At 42.6% G+C, this 25428-nt stretch overlaps 1 protein-coding gene across 4 annotated transcripts in view; it reads right to left on the bottom strand.

Annotated features, from left to right (window-relative positions):
* The window catches only part of FAM189A1 (family with sequence similarity 189 member A1), a 406051-nt gene that overhangs the window by 34404 nt on the left and 346219 nt on the right, over positions 1–25428 (bottom strand). For all 4 annotated transcript variants that reach the window (XM_030578098.1, XM_030578099.1, XM_030578101.1 and 1 more), the window contains one exon: positions 24338–24445. In XM_030578098.1, the coding sequence (XP_030433958.1) occupies positions 24338–24445 (108 nt within the window). The remainder of the gene's footprint in view (positions 1–24337; positions 24446–25428) is intronic.

Below are 25428 nucleotides of genomic sequence, written 5' to 3'. Positions count from 1 at the left end.
CAGCCACTGGACCTTGTTCGTACCTTTTTCTGCTAGACTGACTATCCCTTTATCAAATATTTGTTTCTCATTTAGATAGTTATAGACTGATCAAGTCACCCCTTAACCTTCTCTTTGTTAAACTAAATAGATTGAGCTCCTTGAGTTTATCACTATAAGGCATAATTTCCAATTCTTCAATCATCCTCCTGGCCCTTCTATGAACCTGCTACAATTTATTAACATCCTTCTTGAATTACAGAGGTCTTACAGAAGTTTAAGCATATTACATCAACATTATTTCCTTTAGCAATCAAACTTGTAATCTCATCAAAAGAAGATATCAAATTAGTTTGACTGGATCTATTTTCCATAAACCCATTTTGATTGTCATTAATTATATTATCTTCCTTTAATTCTTTATGAATCATGTCTGTATCAACTGCTCATTTAGCTTGTCCTGGATCAATGTCAGCCTGACAGGCCTGTAAATTAGCCGGGTCATCCCATCTACCCTTTTTAAACATTGGCACAACCTTAGCTTTCCTCCAGTCTTCTGGAACTTCCCCAGTGTTCCAGGACTTATTGAAGACCAACATTGGTCCAGCAAGCTCTTCAGTTAGTTCTTTTAAAACTCTTGTTACAGTTATCTGGAACCGCTGATTTTAATATGTTTAAACTTAGTAGCTGCTGTTTAACATCCTCATGAGTTACTAATGGAATGGAAGGCATGTTGTTATTATCATAATCTGAAATGACTACATGAGCGGGCTTTTTTCCAAATACAGAACAGAAAAATATTTAATGAAAACATCTGCCTTGTCTGCATTATTATTGATAATTCTACCATTTCCATCTAGTAATGGACCAAAACAATTGTTAGGATTATTTTTGGTTTTTTTATGCAATTTTAAAAGCCTTCTTCTTATTGTCCTTAAGGGAAATCTCTATGATCAGCAAAGGTGTGTCCCTTTGCTTCTCTTATCAATTTTGTACAATTCATCATTATCCCCCTTCTTCTATTTGTTATAATATATTTTAATTATAAATAAAAATCATTCCAAATAATATATTAATAAATATTGGAATATATAATTAAAATAATTATATTTAATTATAAATAATACATAATTATTTGGAATTCCTCCTGGTCTTCTTGTCTCTGCTCACCACAGTCTGCCTATCATAGTCTGTCTCCAGCCATTAAGAAAGCCTCTTGTCTCTGTGTTCCTCTCTCTCCAGTTCCTTGGTGGCCAGTTTCATTCTTCCATTAATCTAAGGTACGGATGTTTCCTGAACCTGGTTGTCTAGGTATGCCTCAGCTTCTCTGATTCTCAATAGCATCTCTCCTTCGCTTTCCAATCCAATAATCTTTTCTTCCAGCACAGCTACCAACTTGTACTTCATACATAAAAAGTCCCTTCTGGCTTCAGGCGGGGGAGGGGAGAGGAGGTGGAAGGGACACAGCCATTGCAAATCACAACCACAATTCCATTGCTGTCCATCTGGAATCAAACACAGAGCTGGACCTGGAAGGAAAGCCTCTCTCACTCCCTCTCTAAATGTCCTCCAAAATTGTCCTCTTAGCTGCCTCTGTTCACGACTCTGAGTGCATAAGGCCTTTGGGTGAATTAATAAATAATACTTTGTTTTTCAAGAAGCCTTGTCTGATTCACTTTAATCAGCCAACATCACAGGCTCCCAGAGTAAAAGAGCTCACTGTCATCAAACCCAGTTAACACAGCTGCTAATGAGGGGGCCTACACTCCAGAGATCCTGTTTACAAATGTTTGGACCGTGTGGTTCCACCCAGAGAAAGGTGCAGGAAGCCAGGCCACTGAGAGGTGCACTCCAGAGGGACTAATGGGTCCAAAGCACAGATTGCCCAGTTACTGTGACAGACAGCAGCTGAACCAATACTCAACAGTTTAGTGGCAAGTGCTGGGCCGGTGCAAGGATGTTTCGCGCCCTAGGTAAAACTTCCACCTTGCTCCCTCCCCCGTCCCCGAGCCCCACCCTGAGGCACCTCCCCCACGGCAGCCTCCCCCCCCCGAGGTGCCCCCCCTGCGGCAGCTCCCCACCCCCACTCTCCGCCCTGAGGCACCCCTCCGTGCCCCAGCTCACCCCTGTTCCACGTCCTCCCCGAGCACGCCGTCGCTGCTTCACTTCTCCCGCCTCGCAGGCTTGTGGCACCAATCAGCTTAGGTGCCTCAAGCCTGGGAGGCAGGAGAAGTGAAGCAGCCATGGCGTGCTTGGGGAGGAGGCGGGGCAGGGGTGAGCTGGGGCGGGGAGTTCCCCTGCATGCCGCCCCCACCCCTTACTTGCTGCAGGCAGCCCTCCCTGTGCTCCCCTGCCCCAGCTCCCTCCGCCTAAATGCCGGTGGGAACTGGGGCAGCTGAAGATCCAGCCGCTGCGGTCGCTGCCGAAGAAAACACACACCCCCAAACCCTAGTGCGCCAGGCGACCGCCTAGGTCACCTAAATGGTTGCACCGGCCCTGGGCAAGTGCAGACAGGGCAAGCTGCATTCAGCACCATTTCAGAAACCCTGAAGCAGCTTCCTAAGAAACCCTTTTGCGGTTTGAACCAATGCTGAGAGCAGGTATCAGAAATGGATAAAGGTGAACAGTTGTAGACAAGGACAAACTGCGAACAGCATCATTTCAGCAAGCGTGGTTAAAATCTTACACAATCTTATAGCTGCAGTCAATGTTAGTGGCAAATATTCTGAATTTATTGGCCTCAAAAGAAACATGACATGGCAGCTTATGTCACTGTTCTTATTTGTAATAGTGATCAAAACTTTATCACAATAAAAGAGAAGAAAATACAGTACCTTAGTAATAAATGCAGGCAGCCCAGAGAACCAAGTTGTTCAGCATATGGGCAATCCTTTGGTGATGTTTGTTTATCCCCTTACTGTTGTGCTTCATATTATGAAAGACATGAAACTCAGAGAAGTTTCAAAGTCCACAGGAACCGTGCTTCTAAGTCAATTAGATGTTTTTGAAAATCCCACCCAATTTATCCCTAATCCAAAGTATTAGATTTCATTGGGCAAAAAACTCACCAAGACATCTTGAGACCAATCCTACCTCTCATCTGCGAAAAATATATAACACACATTATGCATCTTTGTTGAAAAGCCTTGAAAAAGATACATAAAATTGGATAATCTTTCTCTCCAAGATTATCTTCTTTTTTCAAACACTTGGAATGGAAATCCCTACAAAATTATTAGAAGAGTTAATCTCCTCCATTTTATTATTTGGAGTAATAAATCACTCATTAAAAAAATTATACAGGTCAGTATTTCAAAGAGGGCTAGTGGTACAAACCTAAGGGGGTATTATTGGGCATCAGAATGCTGGACCATGATAGCTTGGTACAGAGCCGGTGCAAGGATGTTTCGCGCCCTAGGCGAAACTTCGACCTTGCGCCCTCCCTGTCCCTGAGCCCCTCCCCCGCGGCAGCTCCCCTCCTCCACCCTGAGGCACCCCACCTGTGGCAGCTCATCCCTGCCCCGCCTCCTCCCCGAGCACGCTGTGGCTGCTTCACTTCTCCCGCCTCCCAGGCTTGCGGCGGGAGAAGTGAAGCAGCCACGGCGTGCTCGGGGAGAAGGCGGGGCAGGGGTGAGCTGGGGCGGGGAATTCCCCTGTGTGCCGCCTCCCCCTTACTTGCTGCAAGCAGCCCTCCCCGCGCTCCCCTACCCCAGCTCCCTCTGCCTAAATGCCAGTGGCGACCGGGGCAGCCGAAGATCTGGCTGCCGCGGTTGCTGCCGAAGAAAATGGCGCCCCCAAATCCCAGCGCCCTAGGTGTCTGCCTAGGTTGCCTAAATGGTTGCACCGGCCCTGGCCTAGTATCATGGGTATCGCAATAAACATTGGAGAACACAGAGCAGGAAATATTTGCTATCACATTTGGGTCAACATTTTCATTTCCAAAACACTCAAGACCTCCCATTTAGTGATTTCCTTGAAAACTTTGGGGCAAAGTAGAAGTGAAAACCAGCCCAGCCTCTTCCCCTCTAACAACAAAATAGATACAATCCAACCTTCCCTCCAAGAGACATTGATCCCACTTTTTAAAAATGGGAAAAAGTGAGCATGCAAAGAGTAAGGTAGTTAATTAAAGGGGAAAAAATGATAGACCCAGAGAGATTACAAGGAACTTTTCCTATAACTAAGATACCAATTTTTAATTAAATACAGTTAAGATATATGTCAAGCCTCCCAAGAAATGGCAGGTTCTAGAAATGACTTACGGATATTGAAATGATAATAAACCCTAGCAAATCCAAAATCAATTTCAAAACTATACAGTGAACTTCTTATACTTGAAATGGATGGCAAATGTAATTACAGGAAGAAATGGGAAAAGGTTCTAGATGAAGACATTCCCTTAGAGTACTGGTCCTTCATTTGGGGTAAAGTAGCTCCCTTTTCCAGATATCTAACAGTAAAAGAAAAACAGTATATTTTGCTAATTCAGTGGTATCTCACACTCTCTCATTTAAAGAGAATCTACAATGATGCACCGAACAGTTGGAACGTGTGGGGAATGAAAGATACCTTTATGAATATTTGATGGGAATGTCTCAAAGTCCAGGAATATTTGTCAAGTATTTGCAAGCTCATAATGGATCTCAGAGGTCACAGATAAAAAGGCTTGTCCTATCACATAATTGTGCTCACACCATCTAACAGCATGGTGTACTAATGCAGAATTTTGGAAGAAGAGTGAGCTAGCAGATTCTAATAAACTAGCAGGGAATAGGATAGTCTGATAATGGAAATGTTTATAGATGATGTGAGACAAAGGCATAGTTGTTTCTTAAATGCCTGGCTACCATGTCTTGAATATGTAAAAGACAAAACAAAAGAAATCAAAACACCTGAGGAACAGAGAAATGTTTGTTTTAACAGTAAAACATTCACAGTCTTTAGCCTCCGTTGTGGTAATTTATTGAATTGATTAATATTAAACTTCTGCTCCTGTAATGTAATTTGAAGCAGAGCTGTTTTTCTTGGAATCCACTCAAAGTCTGCCAAATGTAAGTACCCCGTTTCCCCAAATCATCACTGCAGTGACCAATTTTTGAAAGAAACTGATGGAAGAATAAGGAGATTAGGAGTGACAATAAGAAACAAACTTTAAGGGAAAATGAGTTTTGAAACCTGATTGTTATCCTCTTAATATTGTCACTGTAGTCCTAGAGGACGGAAAATGAAAAGTAAAAAGTATCCATTAATTCCACAAAGAGCCACACTCTGCACTGGAAAATGACAACATAATGCCTATTGCCACAGGTCGTAAGTTTGCAAAGGTCTTCGCTGGTTTCTAATGCTTGGATATTGGCAGTGTAGATGTCTCATCCTTCACGGTAAACGGACTCTGAACACATTTGCATTTTTAGAAAATCTTAACATCTTCTGCCCTGCTGGTGAGAGGGAGCACTTACAATGTTAGTTTATCTAATTCCCCAACTGGTGACATCTGCTAATGATGCCATAGATAATCACAGTGAATTTGTGTGCCCACTTCATAACTACAACAGATGTTTCTGCATTTTGGGCAGCAGCAACATATTGTCATACTTAATTCTTTCCTCTTGAGTGGAATGCTGACAAACCAATAATAAGAAAAGTGATCATCTATATCAGAAGTAAAGCTGAATCCTGGCAAAATTATAGGCCCTCACCTTCAAAATTAGGGCTGCACAATCATGTGGCACAACAATGTACATTCAATTGTTTACTAACTAGCATGTGAAAGTATCATTATTTGTTGTTTATTTATGGGAGTGCCAGGGGTGAAAGTAACTTAAAGGACTTGCCGGTACTCCAGAGTCCTGCAGAGGGGGAGGGGCCTCTATCGGAAGAGGCGTGGCCTCTGTCAGAAGAGGTAGGGCCTTTAAATCCCAGGGCTTTTAAATCAGGATTTAAAGGGCTCAGGGATTCAGCTGAAGCTAGGAGCCGGCCCTTTAAATCACCCCCGGAGCTACCAGCTGCAGAGGCAGCTGGGAGCCCTGGGGTTTGGGCAGGGGTGAAAGTAATTTACATTTCTTACCCATATGGTCCAATCGCAAGCAACCCACCTCTCCTACATACTTCATGGATCCCTTCCATTGCATGACATAGATAGAGGAAATAAAGCTACTATTACTACTACCAGTACTGTCTGTAATAAAACTTTACTATTGGAATAAGCCTGAAAAAGTGAAAACTCACTGTCACATTTTTCTCCGTGTCTTCCCTCCTCCTCCAGCCAGACTGTGGACACTAGGCTCCGCGCTTCTCCCTGTCTGGCACTGAGCAGCAGCTGCAGGGGCTTCCCTCTAGCTTTCAGCAGGGAGACTGGCTGAGGGAGGGAGAAGCCTGCCTCCTACATAAGAACAGTTTAAACTCAGCTGTTCCCTGTGTGGTTCAGTAACATTTCAAAGAGGATCTGCAAGCAGTTTGGACATCACAACCATGATCCTCTGCTGGGGAGGGAATGGGATAGATTTGAACTTGGAAATGGTTCCTGATTTTGATTGTGTTTTTTGGGTATAGGAGATCCCCTCAGAAAAGAACTGCCCCTGCCATGGTCACACACACCCTCCCACCCACCCCATCAACAACAACTGGGAGTGAAATTAACAAGGATGCCAGAAACGTCTTCTAACCCTGGGGGCTGAACTGCACAGGGAACAGCTGAGTTTAAACTGTTCTTATGCAGGCAGCAGCAGCAGGCATCTCAGCCAGTGTCCCTACTGCAAGCTAGAGCCTAGGGGAGAGCCCCTATGGTGGGGAGGAATGCAGAGGCTTGTCTGCAGCCTGGCTGGAGGAGGGAGAGGGAGGAGACGAGAAACCAATGTGACAGTGAGTTTTCCCCTTCCACCTGCTTTTATTAGCTCTGGATTTAAGCTGTGCAGCCAAATGCTTGTATTTATTGTGTATATTAGTATTGGAGACAAGATCCCCTCATCCCGGGGGCAGACAAGGACTGCCCCTGCCATGGTCAAACACACCTTCCCCACTCTCCTCAGCTACTTTGAGGGAAATTAACAAGGATGCCCGAAACCACTCCTAACCCCGAGGGCTGAACCACTCAGGGAACAGCTGAGTTTAAACTATTCTTATGCAGGGGGCAGGCTTCTCCCTCCCTCAGGCAGTCTCCTTTTCTTACCGGTCCTCTGTACTGGCCCGTACCCACTTACTTTCACCTCTGGGGAGTGCTCACTGTGTGTTAGGCACTTTCCAAACCCTCAAGAATGGCTCATACTATAAAGAGCTTATAAGCTAAGAAACTATGTGTGTGCAAAACAGTCAATGAATGTAAATTGCCAGATGTGTAATCTGACATCTGGCCCCGAATTTCCTAAAATAGGACCATCAAATCCTAAATCATGGATCCTAAATCCATATTCAGGCACCACTCTCGCTGATCAGTAGGAACTGCTGAGTACCCAGCATTATCTGAAGTTAGAAGGTGCATAAAGATTATTACTATTTATATTATGGTAGCACAGAGGTCACAAGTGGGATCAGGGTCCACTGTGCTATACACCAAGCACATAATAAGAGACAGACCAAAATTTTCAAGAACAGACTCTAACGTTATGCTCTTAAATCAATGTTTAAATACCAAAAGGTGGTATTTTCAAAATCTCCTAAGTCATTTATGCACACTTGAAAAGCCACACTTAGGAGGCTAACTATGGTCTTGAAAAATTCAGTCATAGTCCCTGGCCCAAAGAATTTGCAATCTAAACAAACAAGGCAAAATGTTAGGGTTGAGGTGTCTGTTTTTCGACCGGAACACCCAGTTGCAAAGCGACCCTGGCGGCTCTGGTCAGCACTGCTGACCGGGCCGTTAAAAGTCCGGTTGGCAGTGCAGCAGGGTTAACGCAGCCTCCCTGCCTGCCTTGGCTTTGCGCAGCTCCTGGAAGCAACGGCATGTCCCACCTCCGGCTCCTACATGTAGGAGCAGCCAGGGGCTCTGCACACTGCCCCTGCCCCAAGTGCCAACTCTGCAGCTCCCATTGGCCGGGAACTACAGACAATGGGAGCTGCAGAGGCGGCGCCTGCGGATGGGGTGGCACTCAGAGCTGCTTGGCCATGCCTCCGTGTAGGAGCCGGACGGGAGACATGCCTCTGCTTCTGGGAGCTGCCTGAGATAAGCGCCGCCTGGAGCCTGCATCTCCTCCTGCACCCCAACCCCAGCCCTGATCCCCCTCCTGCCATCCAAACCCCTCAGCCCCAGCCCAGAGTCTACACCACAAGCCGGAGCCCTCACACCCCCTGCACCCCAACCCCCTGCCCCATCCCAGAACCCCCTCCTGCACTCTCAACCCCTCATTCCTGGCCTCACCCCAGAACCTGCATCCCCACCCCACAGCCCGTACCCACTCCCACACGTTACCCCCCTGCCTCAGCCCAGAGCCCCCTCCTCACCCCAAACTCCTCATCCCTGGCCCTACTCCAGAGCCTACACCCCCCTAGTGGGAGTCCTCACCCCTCTTGCATCCCAACCCACTGCCTCAGCCTATAACCCCCTCCCACACCCTGAACTTCTCATTTGTGACCCCAACCCAGAGCCTGCACCCCCAGCTGGAACCCTCACCCCTTCTGCACCCCAATCCCCTGAGCCAGCCCAGTGAAAATGAGTGACTGAGTGAGAGTGGGGAGAGCAAGCAACAAGGGAGGGGAGATGGAGTAAGTGGGGGCAGGGCCTTCGAGGAGGAGCGGGGCAAGAATGTTCGGTTTTGTGCGAGTACAAAGTTAGCAACCCTACAAAGGATAGGAGGGAAAACAGAAATGCAGACTAATAAGTAACTTGCCCAAAGTCACACAGCAGGTCATTGGCACAACCAGAATAAAATCCAGGTCTCCTGGTTTCTAGTCCAGTACCCTATCCCCCACAATGCCTCTCAATGGATTTAGTTTATCGATATGGATTTGAGACTCTAATTTGAAGCATTTATTTTTGAAAAGCAGGACTTTGATCAATTACTCATGTGCAGCCAGGCCACAGTGATTCTCAACCTATTTACCATTATGGCCAGCATATACAGTTCTCTACGTGTTGGGTGGGCTGCATCCACACTATATATAATACCTGTACAACATTCAACATCACTGAAAGTCATTTAAAAACTAGCCCAATCTATTGACTGAAATAAAGGTTTTTTTCTGTTAACACATTGGACTATACAGATGTAGCTCAGTGGCTGTGCATGTGTATGAGAATGAGCAAGTGAACGTAGGTGAAAGTTGTGTGAAACAGACATGGAGTCTCCCTCTGTCTCTCTCTCTCTGTGTGAGAGACAGAGAGAGCAAGCCAGAGGGGGAGAGAGAGAGAGAGACAGACAGACAGAGAGCCAGTGTGGGAGAGTTGTGGGAGACAGACAGTACCAGTGCCCATGATATATAATACTTGGAGATTGGGTGGTGGTTGAATTAACCAGTTTCTGTACAATAGTTGGGATTGTCCTGGGCTGTTGATCACTGCAAGATAATTGTGAATCCCTGAGCTCAGTGTTTAAAGTGGACTGGAAGAAGCATGTGTGTATGTTAGTGGGGTGTCTATGATAATACCAGATGAATTAAATGTGCATGCACTTGGAGGGCAGTGCTTAAAGGGCACCCCTCAGTGACCCAACACCATTTTTAATTCTTTTTTTTGCCAGCACCGTGACCCCTTCTGATTCTGCCCACTTTAAGCCTTGCCTGAGCTGGGCCCACAAAACAGCTGCAGTGTCAGCACTGTGTCTTCGTCTAAGCTGCTGTTCTGTAATGCAGGGGGCAGCGTGCATGGCATGTGGCACACAGCAGCTCTGTGCCCTTGATGCCCCTCACCTCGTCTGCGGAAGGGGCAGAGCCCTGCTGGAGGCTGCCCTGTTGCTGTCTCTGTGCATGGGTGAATGGACACTGACCTCTGTCTGGTGGTAGTGACTATGGAGGTGATGCAGCTGGACTGGAGGGGGCTGCTCCGGGCCCCACTCAGTGCATGGGGTACCAGAAGCATGCACTCAGCCCTACGTGGGGCTCAACACTGGGGCACTTTCCAGGCCAGAGAGGGGCACTGCTGAGGATGGCAGAGATTGCATGGGGGGGGGGGTGAGGGTTCCACTCCACCCTGCCTGCTGTGGCTGCCAGGTTGGGCACATGTCCCTCCATGCTGCCCCCAGACACTCAGGGGCTGGGGTGAGCTCATTCACTGAGCCAAGAGGGACAGTAGCTGGGAAGCCACCCATAGGACAAATTTCCACCAGCTCCCCCCTTAGAGACAGGATTTACAGAGCAGCCTCCTGCTCTAGCTGTGAGCTCCAGGTCTGGACATGGCCAGCATGGGATGGGCAGTCAGGCCCTGTCTGCTGCACACAGCCCAGAGGGTGCTGCAGCTTGCAGCATGCTCATCCCCCCAGAGGTGACACGAGGCTGTAGCTAGTAGGTGGGCACATGTCTCCTCCCCATTTTTCTGGATGCCTCTGTCTGAGATGCCCAGAAGTGAGAAGGCAGCACTCTCAGTCATCCCCCTCTCTTCCTTTTGCCCCATCTATCCCTTTCCTCTCCCCAACCCACCCCCTTGCCCTGCCCTCCCACGGGCACTCATCGCTGTACAGAAACTGGACCCAGGACACATAGAAGAGGATGATGACAGACACTAGAACCAAGATGCGACATCCTGGAGCGGCCAGCCTCAGTCGAGCAAAGGGGCCAAGTGAGCATCCCCTTGCCTGTGGCAACCAAACTTTTGGCATTGGGTCAGTAGATCTGATGGACATTGTCAGGTTGCCTTTTCGACCAGGCTTTCCGGTCAAAAACCGGACATTTGGCAACTCTACATGTCTGTGCAGCACGGGGAGGGAGGAAGCAGCTAGCTGAGCTTCTCCACTGCCAGAAGGGGCTGCTTTGCCTTCTCTCTTGGCAGGGAGCACTCCAGCAGGGCTCCGTGACACAGCTCCTCCTCAGCCGGCCCTGCTCCTGCTGGGACCAGGAATGAGATGCAGCAAACTCTGAAATTTTTTTAGCACACAGCTGGGCCGCGTCTGTGTGCTAATTGGGCCGCAAGCGGCCTGCGGGTTGAGAACCACTGAGCCAGGGTAATTGTGGCAGCAGCTGTGATGGGGATATATGAGACGTTAGTTATGCTGAATAAGATGTAATATTTATTTTTATTAAGTCTTAGAAAAAATCACAAATAAGCATTTCTTCCCAGGACATATTGCAGGAGTCAAATAATACTTTAGGTACAAGATTCTGTATACCAGGGAAAGACTCAATCCCTCAATTGAGGGAAAGGTTTGAAATTGATCTTATAACCAACCTTAACTGGTAACATTAAGCCACCTTAATGAACAGATGACTACCTTTCCATAACAATAATGGAAAACTGCTGATCAATCATAACAACACACCTCTGCTTCAGTCATAATGAAACATTGCTTTCCTGTGGTGCTTTAGAGATAGGAGCAGGACTCAGATATTTAAAGAGTTGCATAATTACAAGACTATCATGTTGAAGATACTTTCACCCAATACAACATACCAAAGAACTACAAAAAATACTACACTATAGCCTTCTGATGCACAAAGTAACAATGTCATATTTGCTTAGACACCACCTCCTTCCTATATCATAATGCAAAATTTTGTCAAGTATCAGAGGGGTAGCCGTGTTAGTCTGGATCTGTAAAAGCAGCAAGGAATCCTGTGGTACCTTATAGACTAACAGAGGTTTTGGAACATGAGCTTTCCTAGGTGTATACCTACTTCGTCAGATGTATTCACCTACGAAAGCTCATGCTCCAAAACCTCTCTTAGTCTATAAGGTGCCACAGGATTCTTTGCTGCTAATGCAAAATGTTGACATTTAAAAACTCTATTGGCTTAGTATTTACAATTTATGGTTATAGTGTAGAAACCCAGCACTGTAAATACTAGCCCATACAGTACTTAACCTTTCTTTTATCATACACGCTTAAGAAATTGACTTGCATTAAGCCTCAATGCACAAAGTCACAAGTTCATCGCTGGTCCATAAATGTTTAATTAGATACCTTTCTGAAAACTGTAACCTCTACAAAAGGTTAGCAACTGCCATGACAGCTTTAGTGGATTTATACTACTAGAGAGGGTTTGTGCAATACATACAATTAAAGTGGAAGATTTTCTTAATCTTAGTAATGTAGCACTAAAAATACACGATAGGCCCACAGCAGGTGCTTAAAAGGCATAACAGCAGCACTTCCTAAATGAAGAGGTGACACTAAAATAGAATAGTCTTTTTACAGTGGCAAAATTATTCTTTTTATATAGTGAAATATAAATTGAGTTTATTTTGGGCTTTAAAAGTAAAAGACTAGAAAAAGAAAATTCTAATTTCTTTCTGACCTATTTCTGTTCTTCCCAAAAGAGAACATTTATTTTTCTTGTGTTTCTAAGAGTAAACAGTGATCATTCATCCAACAGATGCCAAAGCACTTTACAAAAGTCTCTAAATAATTATGCAACCTATATATACTGTATAAAGGAATTACTTTGCCCACTGCCTCAGCACTGCCACCTATGCGATAAAATACAGTAATGTTTAACAACCTCCAGCAACACTACACAGCAGTCCAGTGAGAAAGAACACTTCACTCAATAAAAGGAGACTGGAAATTTAGGTAAGTATAATGTAGTTATTGAAATTAGAATTTGGCCAGGACGGTGGGGTTAAAAGCCTAGGCATTGAACTAACAGCATTAACGGCATACTGTACAGTTTCTAACAGGGGTGGCTCTAGGTATTTTGCCACCCCCACCATGGCAGGCAGGCTGCCTGCAGCGGCTTGCCTGCGGGAGTTCCCCAGTCTGCAGATTCGCGGCTACCAGCAGAGCACACCCCATGGCTTGCCACCCCAAGCATGCGCTTGGCGTGCTGGTGCCTGGAGCTGCCCCTGGTTTCTAATAATCAAGAGAATAGATTTGGTGAGGACAAAAGGAACATGACTTTCATCCCACCACACTATCAACAAACTGCATTTCTGTGTGGACTGATTTCTTGATGTTAGATCTCTTCAGAAGAGGCCACTAGTTATCCCACTTTTCACAACCAATACACATGCCTAGAAATCTTGCACCATAGAAAACTTTACACTTCCAATTAATAAAATTTTCCATGGACATTAATAGGAAACTCATGCCATTGAAAATACAAATTAGTAGAAAGGTCTCAGAATATAAAACTTTCTTTGTCCGGCACTTTAAATTGTCTATTACAACCCAATGTAAGTTCTAGTTTCTCCTTAGGGAGGAAAATTCTGCTTTCTTTTGGTGTAAATCCAAAGAAGCCCACTGAAGGAACTAATCTGGATTTTTCACCACTGTAATTGAGATCAGAAAGTGGCCCTATATATTTCTCTCTCTTTCTCACACGCACACACGCGCGCACACACACACACAGAGTTTACTGTTAAGCTCACATTAAATAATAGAGCCCTCATATAAAACAGACAATGGTTCCTGAAGAGTACGGTTTTCCTTACAGATCTCCTATTTAATGTGCTCTATGCTATTGATGGCAGCAGCACATTCAAGATCACAGCCTACGGTGGTATGACTGTACTACATAAAAGTTGAATGCAAGTGCATGATAAAAATTTGTTAAGCAATTTGCTATATTCAATTAGGTAACGCAAAGAGTCTGTTCAGTTAACCTCACAAGACACACACTGATTTATAATGGCTGATGACAACAGTAATTAAATGCTACAGTTTGTCTCTCATCATTAACTTATTTCCCTTACACAAAAAGGGATTGTTTCAGATACTATATAAGTAATATGATGAACTGTTAATAACAGTGATGGTGATAAAGGGTGAATACACAATGAAGGATAACACTGGTTTTATGAGTGATAATATATCAGTGTTCTAGGAGTTGAAGAAAGTCTGGAGAGGATGCAATTAATGCTTTAGCATAGTTACAATCAATTTCCAATGTTATTTTGCCTAATTCTGGAAGCTAAATTTTAGAAGTTAATGGCATGAATTAATACAAGTCATTCATTAATAAAGATGTGAATTTAAAGCTGCCTTAAGGTTCAAATAAAATACCTTTGGTACCGATGGCCTGATCATTAATGGACATTTCTTCAAATTACAGAATTTTCATATTATTTGACTTAATTAGCATATCTGTGCAAGAGGTGCTTTTACATAGAAAAGCATTAGCAAAGCATTAGCTACTGTGATGACCCCTAGCCCAGGATACAGTCTTAAATTGGCCACAGAGGTGAAAGTGGTGGCCAAATGTAATTTTAACCTATAACCATGTTATTTAAAATTGCTGTTGAAAGGACACACAGAGTAGAGACTAAGGAATACTTTAAAATAAGTTTGTCTTGAACCCAAAGAACTGCTGAATAGGGGTTTTTTTTGTTTTTTTTTTTCAATTTCTAGTGAGGTGACAAGTGTTTTAACAACAGACCCAAATGTTTTCAAGACAAAAGTAAGAGGCTATAACATGGGGGGAGGGATAGCTCAGTAGTTTGAGCATTGGTCTGCTAAACCCAGGATTGTGAGCTTAATCCTTGAGGGAGCCATTTAGGGAACTGGGGCAAAAATGTGTCTGGGGATTGAACCTGCTTTGAGCAGGGGGTTGGACTAAATGATCTCCTGAGGTCCTTTCCAACCCTGATATTTTATGGACCACTGGAAACCTATCTTCACAGGTCAAATTTGCCAGGGGAAAGTTGCCAGATGCAAAGAATGTTTCTTTTATGTGAAAAGAATGGCAGGGAGCATGGAGCATCATCATCTGCACGTCATACCAAAACCACCACACAAGTATTCAGGGATTTACTATCACAGCAGTGGAGATTCCCCCTCCCGCCCCCCCATCCCCATCCCCCGGATCTGTTTCTCCTGTTCTAATCAGACCAGACAAGAGGAGGGAACCATCTCCATGGCTGTGTCCTTGAGTTACAAACCTAAAGTTTCTTCCACTTCCTCTTTGTCAATATCTATCCTTTCTTCATTCCACCAATATCTTTCTTATCTTTGTCTTTTTGCTTTGAAGCTAATGAGTCCAGTTTCATCAACCACAACATATTTAACTGTGACTAGACTGGCATGCTGAAAATTGTTCCTAGCAGCCTGAACATGATTTGAAAGATACTCCTGGGGGAATTCTGTGCCACTGTGTATGTGCAGAATTCATGCCACCCTGCAGAAAATACATTCTGCTGGAGAGGCCCTACAGTTGTGCCTTTCACCCACCAGGGGCTGCTGTGGTGCCAGAACAGAGGGTAGATGTTCCAGGATGGGAGCAGCCAGCTGTGGATAGGGAAGAGAAGAGGATGTGTTCCTCACAGCGCCCTGCTTGTGGGGCTAGGTGAGGAAGGATGAGGTATGTGGGGGACAGACAGCGTGAGGCACATGAGGCTGCTGGGGTGTGTGTGTCACAGACTGGAGTTCAGAATGGCTAGTTGGGGGCACAAGTGGGAGAGGGGTGGCTGATGAGGGTGCAGAGACGTATGGGGACGGGGCAGATATGCCTGACTGAATAAGAGAGGCTAGCGGTCAGCCAGGGTCTGCATGAGGGAGGTTCTCCAACTCCCTAACAATCCCCCCTTCTCCAAAAAACCTTATTCCATACTTCTTCCACCCACACCCAACAACCCTCCAGGTTCACTCCCGGGCATCTTCCCAGCAATTACTTCCCTCTCCGTCAATTCCTCCATTACCCCTGACTCCCACAAGTCTTTGCACTGCTTCTGAAGGGTGTGGGAAAAATGTCTCTGTATTGTAGTTTAAATGAACGATTACTCAAGTTTTGTATTGATATGCCTAGTAAGGAATCTATTTCCTGAATCGTTTTTTTTTGTCTCTATTGTTACAGACATACATGCTGACAGGTATTTTGAAATAAATTACCAAAATAATTGAAACTGGATTATATTGTGTTATTTTGACAAATAAAATTTTAAAATATTGTGCACAGAATTTTTAATGTTTTGGTGCAGAATTCCCCCAGGAATAGAAAGGGGAGGGGGGAAAGGGGGATGTGCCAATATCCTAACTGACTACACTGAAACAGGAGCAACCTAGAAAAATATTCTTCCTAGCCCAGATAGTAAAACTGGAGTTCCAGAGTGGCTAATTTCATCTTGTGCCATATGCTGTGCCTGTTCCTGAACTGCAAGCATCAGAAACAAAAGCTGCATTTTCTTATCTTTTGCTATTCCTGTCTCTCTCCTTCTGTGAACATTTTTCTTGTTAAACAGAATTGGATTTTAACAGCACAATCCAAGAACCGCCACCTAAAACTAGCTCACTATATTTTCCCCCAAAAAAGGACCAGGTGAAACACACTCCCCAAGGCCTTATCCCTTTAAAAGACTCTATATAAATATACTAGAGAATAGAAAATAGGGGCAATTATTAAACAAAAAGTTAGAGACACAAAGTGGGTAAGGTAATATCTTTATTGGACCAACTACTATTAGTGACAGGTATCAGAGGGGTAGCTGTGTTAGTCTGGATCTGTAAAAGCGGCAGAGTTCTGTGGCACCTTATAGACTAACAAACATATTGGAGCACGAGCTTTCGTGGGTGAATACCCACTTCGTTGGATGAATTATTGTTATGCCAGTACAAAAGTAAAGAAAAGAGGAATATAAAATAACAACATACTAAAAAGACTAGCCAATCTTCCCAACAGATCTGTGAGTGAGAAATTAATACCATTAGCAGAGTTGCATGTGGCACTCTCACCAAAGGTCTGTTTGTTCTATCGCTGGTTCTTAATAGTACTTTTATTCCTTTATTAGTTACACAAGCACCAATTATTTTTACAAAATCATATCTAATAAGTGATAAGAAACTGATGGGTGCATGCTCTGAGTGGAACACCTGCCAAGCAAGGAGGCTGAGAGAGATTTGGGAGGTTTTAAAAAACTCCTAACATGTTAACTTATTAACATGGAGTGTGACAATCATGACAACAGCAAATAATGTATACAATTCAATCTTGAATATCTAAACCTCATTCATCTTGAGTTCTCTAGTATACAATAGGGTCTTGTCCTCTGATGTTTATTTATGACACTGAAAATTCCCTAGATTACCAAATGTCCATCATGAGATTTGATTAATCAAGGTTGTTCTTTAATATTATCCCATCAGAGAGATACGTTAGTGAGTCTTTGAAGACGCTCATACAGGAATATATGGCAACATTTTAAGGGGTAATTTTTCAGAAGCGTGTCAGAATTTAGCCAAGTAATAAGTGAATAAATACCCTGGAAACTGAATCCTGAAATGCCTTAAATAAACTCTTGATTAAATATAAAATTTACATCTAAATAAGCACAAAACCATAACCTATTACATCTAATTGGCTGAGCCTGTGAGGTCTTACACACAACTCAATGGTATAAATCTGTTTGTATGTATCTATGTAATGCAATAATGACAGAATGTCACTCTGATCAATTTCAAAATTTAAGGGAATGATCTAGAAATGAATAGATTATTGATTTAAGGGAAAAATCAGAGAGCATTGCAAGCAGGGAAACGAGGGACAAATGAAGTCATTGTCATCTGTTTATAGCACCCATTTTTGGCTATCAGAACAATGATAACCCTGCTCATCCTCCTAATAGAGTTTAACATGTTGACCCACAAATGCCTTCTCTTTCCAACACACAGAGTAGAAATAATTGCACTCCTGCTGGGAGCCATGGGGTGGATGCTCATCCAGAAGGGGACAAAAGCAGGCTTTCTTTCTCCCTCCTAATGTCCTACCTCCTCAAAGCGTGTTCCATGGTGGGAAAGAGAGGAAACCAGATGTTCATTCTTCCCATCCAATCCAGGGGGAAGAAAGGAGGAATTTAGGGAAAGGGGACATATATAGAACCCTTGGCATGGGGGAGGAGAATGCAATCAGGAGAACAGAGCCCCTGGTATGGTGGGGAGGATATGGAGAGCAGGAAGTGGGAGAAACAGAATCCTGGCCTGACAGGGAGCATGGGTTGCCCTGCTGTGAAGATGTGACTCCAAGATGGCACACTCGGATAATGGGGAGTTGTCACCCTGCCTTGTTTAGTTGGTGATGGAAGGTCCAATTGTTTAGCCTTGTGGAATACCAAGACTTTGAATGGGAAACCACCAAAGGCAACTGCAAACAATCAAAACCACAGGAAGATTTAAAAAAAAAAAAAAAAGAAAGACAGAAAAAGCTGTTTTCAGTTTAAGACAGCGGAGAGGGATGCATTCTGGATCCATTCACTGGGAAAAACTTTTGTGGAGCAAGGATGTTTTCATGAATGTTTGGACCCTGGTTCTTGGGAAACAAGCCAACTCTGCAATAGGCTGAACTTTGTGAGGAAAACCTACTCCATTAGACAGGAACAGTAACTATTAAAACTGTTGACCCAAGTTCTCATTTTGTGACCAGGTTCACATTACAGCCATTTGTTCCCACCATTCTCTCTTGTTTCTAGTTAAATCTTTAGTTTTTCTTAAATAAATTTATTTTAAAGTGCTCATAAGTGCTGTGTGGTTTAAGGTAAAGCTAGTAAACCTGCGGTACAACTGCCCCTTCGGAGCAGAGGATCTGGGATTATTTCTATGAGTAGCCAGTTTCTGGGGCTGGATATCACAGGGGAATGATTCATGGGGTGCCCCATTGTTAACCTGAAGTTAGGGCTGGCATAGTCCAGAGGAAACTGCTCGAGCAGCTGAAAGGCTGGTGGTGTTAGGGAGCTGATAATCTGCCAGGCAAAAGCAAGACTCCTTCACTCTGAAAGCAGGGGGAAACGAGGCAATTCACTGTCCCAGGTCCCCTGAGAACTGTCACAGGGGGAAAAGGAAATGGGGAAGCAGATAGCCTCTGGTTTAAGGGAAGAATGGGGGCCCCTTTTATGAGGGTAAGAGGGTAAGGGGAGGACACAAAGAATCCCTATTGGGGTAAAATTGGGGAATCCCAGGTTGGGAGGAATGGGCATGAACAGAGAGCCACTCCCATGGGGGGGAGGGTGGGAAAGTGGGGGATGAGGACAGACCAGAGCCCCTTGCAATGGGGGCAGAATGAGGAATGTGAGGCTAGGAGGCATATAGAACCCCTAATGGCAGGAGATTGAAGACCCTGATGTGGAGGAAGGGGGAAGAGCAAGACGGTACACAAAGCCACTGTCCTGTGGGGAGACTGGGGGAATGGCAGCAGAGAGGAAATTCAGGGAATGGGGACATATACAGAAACTCTGCCACAGTGGGGGAAAATGGGGACTCTGGATTGGGAGACTCTCAGAATATCTGGCAGGAGGAGTTGCTGAAACAGATGGGAATGGGAGCTAACAGGGATGATGAAAGAATGCAAGAAGCCACTGGTGTGGTATGTGCAACAAACCTGGCCTACCGAAACTGTGAAGTGTGAGACCTCCCACTACCCCCACCCTGTGTATATTTGAGATATAAATCATTACAGAACATGTGCTGTACATACACTACCAAGAGTGCTGTTCAGGATGTTAACTACATGTATCTACGGACTTCAATGGGAGCTGTGGAGGTAAATCCTTGTAAACTGCTTTGAAAATGTAAGGGGTAGAAATTGTTCTAGTGCATTTATTTTAATTAAGCTGTCAGATAATAAATCAAGCAACACAATATATTATAATTTGGCAAACTTATTTTTAGGTTTTATTAGGTTCAAAAAATCAATTGAAATAACAGAAATATACTGGATTTCTTGGGTTAAAAATACTGTTTCTGTCTTTGCTTGCCTTATGATCATGAGTCGACAGCAGATTTGGCTGAGTACTACTAAACAGACAATTTATTTAGAGAAGTAGATCTGATTGGGAATTTTCTGATGAAAACTTTTATCTGAAAATGCTGTTTCATTTAAACAAGAACTGTTCATGGGCACCTCTTTTCAGAAATATATCAGATTTGATTAAAATTTCATCTAGAAAGATTTCTCAGGTCCAGGATGGAATTTCTGGTTAAAATGAGAGAGACACCTACCCCAGAATAGCCAATATTCCAGTGGTGAGGGCAGTCACCATGGATATGGGATTCAGGTTCAAGTCCCTAATTAATGGCAGGAACTTGAGCATCTGCCACACCCCATGAGTGCCCTAACCACCAAACTAGCGGCTCTCTCAATCTCTTCTAGCTGAGTGGTCCACCTTAGTAAGTATTCACTGAGCCAGGGAGAATGACACTGTATCCTGGTGATTAGGGCTATACAGCTAGAGCAGGGACTTGAACTTTGGTCTCCCTAGTCCCACGTAAGTACCTTAACCACTGGGCAATTGGCTATTCTAGAGTGCAAGTCTCATTTTTCGGGGAAATTTAACCCACAAAATAGAATGGGACACTTTTTGAAATCTCAAAATTTTTGGTGGGATGGGAAAACCATTTCCCACATAGCTCTATTTAGGAGTCAGTATTTTCCATAGGGCTAAAAAATTAAATGCATTCCTACATCAAACAACTTCACATGCATCATCAGTTGCATCTCCCATGCATGTTTCATCATGCTGCCTCTTTTGAAAGCTATGCTAATTTTTGAACAATTTACTTACAGATCAGGATCTCAAGCAGTTCCTTTGTTTTTGTGGTGGTGGTGAAGCTACTACTCAGTACACAGTTGGAAGCCTTTTTGTTTGGAATCCAACACATAGCATTGAAAACTGAGTCAGTGATATAGCATCAAACAGACAAGTTCATGTTGAAGGTGGTCATGTGCAGAATTTTAGAGTTATAAAGAAAAGGGGGTTAATCCTAATCAAAGGTCAAGGTTCTGGTACATTTATTCCTTGATTATTATTATTTACTATTTGAATTTTGTAGCATCAAGAGGTCCCGGTAAGGAACTGGGCCTCACTCTATTAGACTCTGTACCACAAGTAATGGAAGGATGATCTCTGCCCTAAAGATTTATATGCAGCTTCCTGCAGAGCAAGGTAGTACTTTAGATGACAAAGAGTATCAAAATCTGTCCCTAAGAAATTTGAATTTGGAGACAGGATTATTTTAAAAGGGTTGGGGGATAATGCTAAAAGCAGAGCTCTAAATGTAATTTAAAATGTACAGTTTAAACATTACTTACAAGTAACAGCACTGTACAGACAGGTGGTGTTTGAACACCACCCACAATCAATTATGAGACTATCATAAGCAAATGTAAAATTAAATGAGGATTATGAAAAGAGTGACATTTAAAAAGAACATACATAAAAAACGAGGACAGCCTAGCTTGTGTTAAGCAATACTGGATTAGAAAAAAAATATCAAGAAGGTGGTACTGTTAGACTCCAAGTGATGAATAATATAGGCAAGGGTAATATCACCATGCATTTCGTCAAGATCTTTGACTTCACATGCTTATTCCTGCAATACATATGGGAACAAATAAAAAGCTTAAACTTTATGCTGAAAGTAGTTAATTGAGTTTAGAATTATTTGTGATCAGTTTCCTTGCCTAGACAGTTAAAAAAAAAAAGTCTCTGTGAGGACACCTGGAAACACATTTATTTATGCTCATGTTGATGAATTCAATTGGAGCTGCCAGTTCAGTTTTATATCTTCAGGTACAGATGGCAGAACTGTTTATTGTGATTCAAAAATCTATGGGTTTTAGACTTGTGATTCCAAGGAGGGAGCTGTTAGCAGAAAACTAGAATTAATAGATTTTCCTTAAGGCTTGAAAGTACAGGTTTGTTTTTTTAACAACTAAGGATCTTCAAATTCACAGGCAAATTTACCCTAAAGGTTGGTACAAATATGTAGCATTTCTGGACAACTCATCCAAGATCAGTGCATCAAATGTACATAATGTAAATGTCTATATGCAATAAAATACAGTGAGTTTCAACATGTGAATCTGGACAACTATTGTATGCACAAGCCATAAAGAAAGAAGATTCATGAAGCATAGCTGCAGATTTGTTAAGCTCTGTGTTGCTAAGCAATAGAACACCTATAGCATATGGGAATTACATCATCCACAGGGAAATTTGGATACTACAACAGAATTATATAATGCGATTAAAAAAGCCACCCTCATTATCAACAGCTGTTATCCAAAGCCCACTATGGAGTCCTGATAACAAATAAGAAGTTCTTTCCATCTGGCTAACTTTTGGGGCAAGGAACACACTAATGCATAATAGAAAATCATAGATAGAAGAGACAGAGTGGACCATATAGTTTACTATGTATAGTTTACATCAGTGCAGGATTGTTCCCTGCAGCCTGATTATGGATGGTAATGAAGTAGTATATTCTATTGACATAGAAGGAGGATCTAATTATTCTACTGAGTAATAACAGAGCACTGAGTGAAATATGTTATAATATTTAAATCATTTTAATCTACAACTGCAAGCATTTCCCCATGTTACTATCTTAACACTGCCAAGGTGAAACCCTCCTGTCACAAGTTGGCTGTGCTTTAGTGAGGAAGAAGAAGCAGCAGAAACAGGGAACATGAACTTGTAAGCAAGGAAGTGAATCAGACTGGGGAGCCTCCGGAAGAAAGAGGAGAAACAAACATGGTTAAAAGTTTTTGTGTGAACAGGACCGTTGGGGTTAGGACAGTGAAAAGCAAAGAAAACCTCTGGGCCAGATGTTCAGCTAATGTAAGAAAGTGTGACTTCAGTGTAGCTAGGCTGATTTACATTAGCTGGACATCTGGCCCCAGAAAGCTGAAGGAAAGGAAGAGAGGGAAAAATATTGGGGATAAATACGAAAAAATATGGATACCTTGAGGAGAGGAAAGATAGACTCTTCAGGACCTCTTGTCTCTGAAAGCAAGAAAAATAGAAGAAGGATGTCTAAGGCCATGAGAAGAAAGAAATATGGGATAGCTAAAAAACATGTAGAATTGGAAGATAAATATAAGGGAAGAGACAAAACAGAAACAAGGTGCAGAACAAAAGGTGAGAAAAGAGACTCAAAATGGAGAATCAGAGAGAACAAAGAACAAGAGAAAATGAAAGTGGGAAAAGGGGGAGAAATGTAAATACATTTTCAAAGCTAAACTCATTTTATTTCCTATTTAAGTTCCTATCTTTTTTGTACATGCTTTTCAGAAAAGGGGATCAGAAAGAAAAAGTATTGATTGTGGTTCAGAGAGTAGGGAAATGAATAATCTTCAGGCTAATCATGACCATCGGAAAAAGAAGAGCAACCAAGCACTTCAATATTCCAGTGGGAACATTGTCATCTGTATGTTTTTGTTCCAGAGAAATGTGCTGCTAAATGACATAAAACAATCATGAGTTAAATTTCTCTGAATATTCATGACTACACTCCTGGGTGCATGACATTATTGTTACGCTAGACAGACTGATCTTATCAGGTCTGAGCATCAGTTATTCTCCCTTTCATTACTGAAAGGTGAGAAAACTCCTTTGTGATCAGGACCTTTAGTTATCAGGCATCTTGCAGCTGAGATCATTTACAGAAAAGGAAAACAAAACAGACCTATGGGTCTGTACAAAATACACCATATGATAAAAATCTTCTTTTGATTAATATTTTATACACACTGTCTCATGAACTGAAATGACAGACCTCTTTCTCAATGCTGTTTATGACACGAAAAAAGGATTATGGAACAAGCACTGCATGTCTATTTATAAACACACACATACGCACAACTTATGTTATGCACCAATGAGAAACTGCATTTATAATGCATGTTTGGAGCCATGACTGCATTGCACCTACTAATAAATATATCCCACCGCCACTGCCCCACGCTCCCCCACCAATTAGTTAAGGCTCCATACACACAAAAACTTTTGACCAAGTTTGTAACCAGTTGCTGGCACATTTGACTGTAAAGGTGTTTTGTATCCATATGTGACATGATTAAAATGCAGTAAAATGGCAGCTAATGGTATTTTGCACGAGCCAGAGGCCTACAATCTCACATGGTTGTCTTTCTGTAATCAGTTTAAACTCATTTTTTCCAGCTTAAACGGGACTATGCCTGTGTAACTAGTTGTGCCAGTCCTTCCTCCTAACTCTGTGCAGCAAACCAAAGTGCATGATTGAATATACAGCGGTTGCTGCTTTGTGTATATGCCCTCTATTACAGCTGAGACACTAATGGATAGTTGCCTAGATTGACCAGAACTTACTTATACAGACAGAGTGATAGCTGAAAACTGAACTTGTTACTTGTCAAGTTAATGGTCACGTCTTAGCAGTTTCAAAATGTTCCAGACAAAACTTTTATACCACATCAACCATCACTGACTTTACACCTCCCCATGTATATATTATAAATACATACATGTAAACATATCTGCATATAACATACAGACACATTGACAGAGAGAATATAACTATCATTAAAATGCACTCACCATTTGCAAAACGTCAGAAGAAACCATCTGCATGCAGCACATTGCAGTTGCCAAAGCACAGACAATTGTGGAAATGATATTGAGAGCACACACGCTGAACAACAGATCCTGTAATAAGACACACAGCAGAATGTCACTTCTTATCTTGGTGATATAGATGACAGGATTGCAAATATTTTTAGCAGATTTGATAATAAATGTTGTCAATTGTTATCTATTTGATATAATCTTAATGAGCTTTGTACAATTCACTCAGCATGTAACCCATTCTCTTATCCCAAACACACACTTTAAAAACAAAAAATAAAACTATATCCAGAGAGATATCTGAGGACTAAAAATGTTTTTTTAAATGTTTTTGGATCTACACTCCACTGATGTTACACAAACTACTACAGCTTTTCTTTGGTACAAAATCCAACACTACTGTTGCCAGAAAGAGAATATGAGTCTGACTTCTAATTTTTAGAAATACATTGGCCAGTTTAATTGCTTTCAGTACCTTAAACATACAAGTTAGAATTTTATTTGCTTTTAAAAATGTCAGCAGAAAAACTGGGGTGAGGAATAAAGAGTTGTACACTCTTATTCCAGATAGTTTGCACCTCTGGAATAGCATGAGGGAAACCCAGAAAGATGACAAAAGATGAAATTAGTCCATCTAGGTCTGCTACCTTGTGTTGAGTTAGCAGCTGCACTTAAAAGAAAAAAACAGAGTTAAATAATATATTGCCCAGATTTAAATACTTGAAATTAAAATAGCTGCATTTTGCCCAACACATTTATAATTTTTAAAATGTATCCATTTCTTAGAGCCACCTCTTTTGCATTTAGTGCATCTAACACTGTAGAAAGATAACTGTGATTTACAATATCAACACAAAATTAATAAGCTAATATACTTTCTCCATATTTACTAATTGTGCAGCTGCTGCCCAGCTGATATACCTATTGGGTTATATTGTTGCAAGCACAGTGATGCTTGTAAGGAACTGAATGGCCAGGAGGTGAAAGTGGTTCACAGCGGATATTTGAAAAAAACCCTGTTAAATAGGGCACAATAAAACTTAATGGGTAAAGAACATTCTGGA

This window comes from Gopherus evgoodei, chromosome 10, assembly GCF_007399415.2.
Source record: "Gopherus evgoodei ecotype Sinaloan lineage chromosome 10, rGopEvg1_v1.p, whole genome shotgun sequence".
Classification (NCBI taxonomy): domain Eukaryota; kingdom Metazoa; phylum Chordata; order Testudines; family Testudinidae; genus Gopherus; species Gopherus evgoodei.
This window is presented reverse-complemented; position numbering and strand designations above follow the sequence as displayed.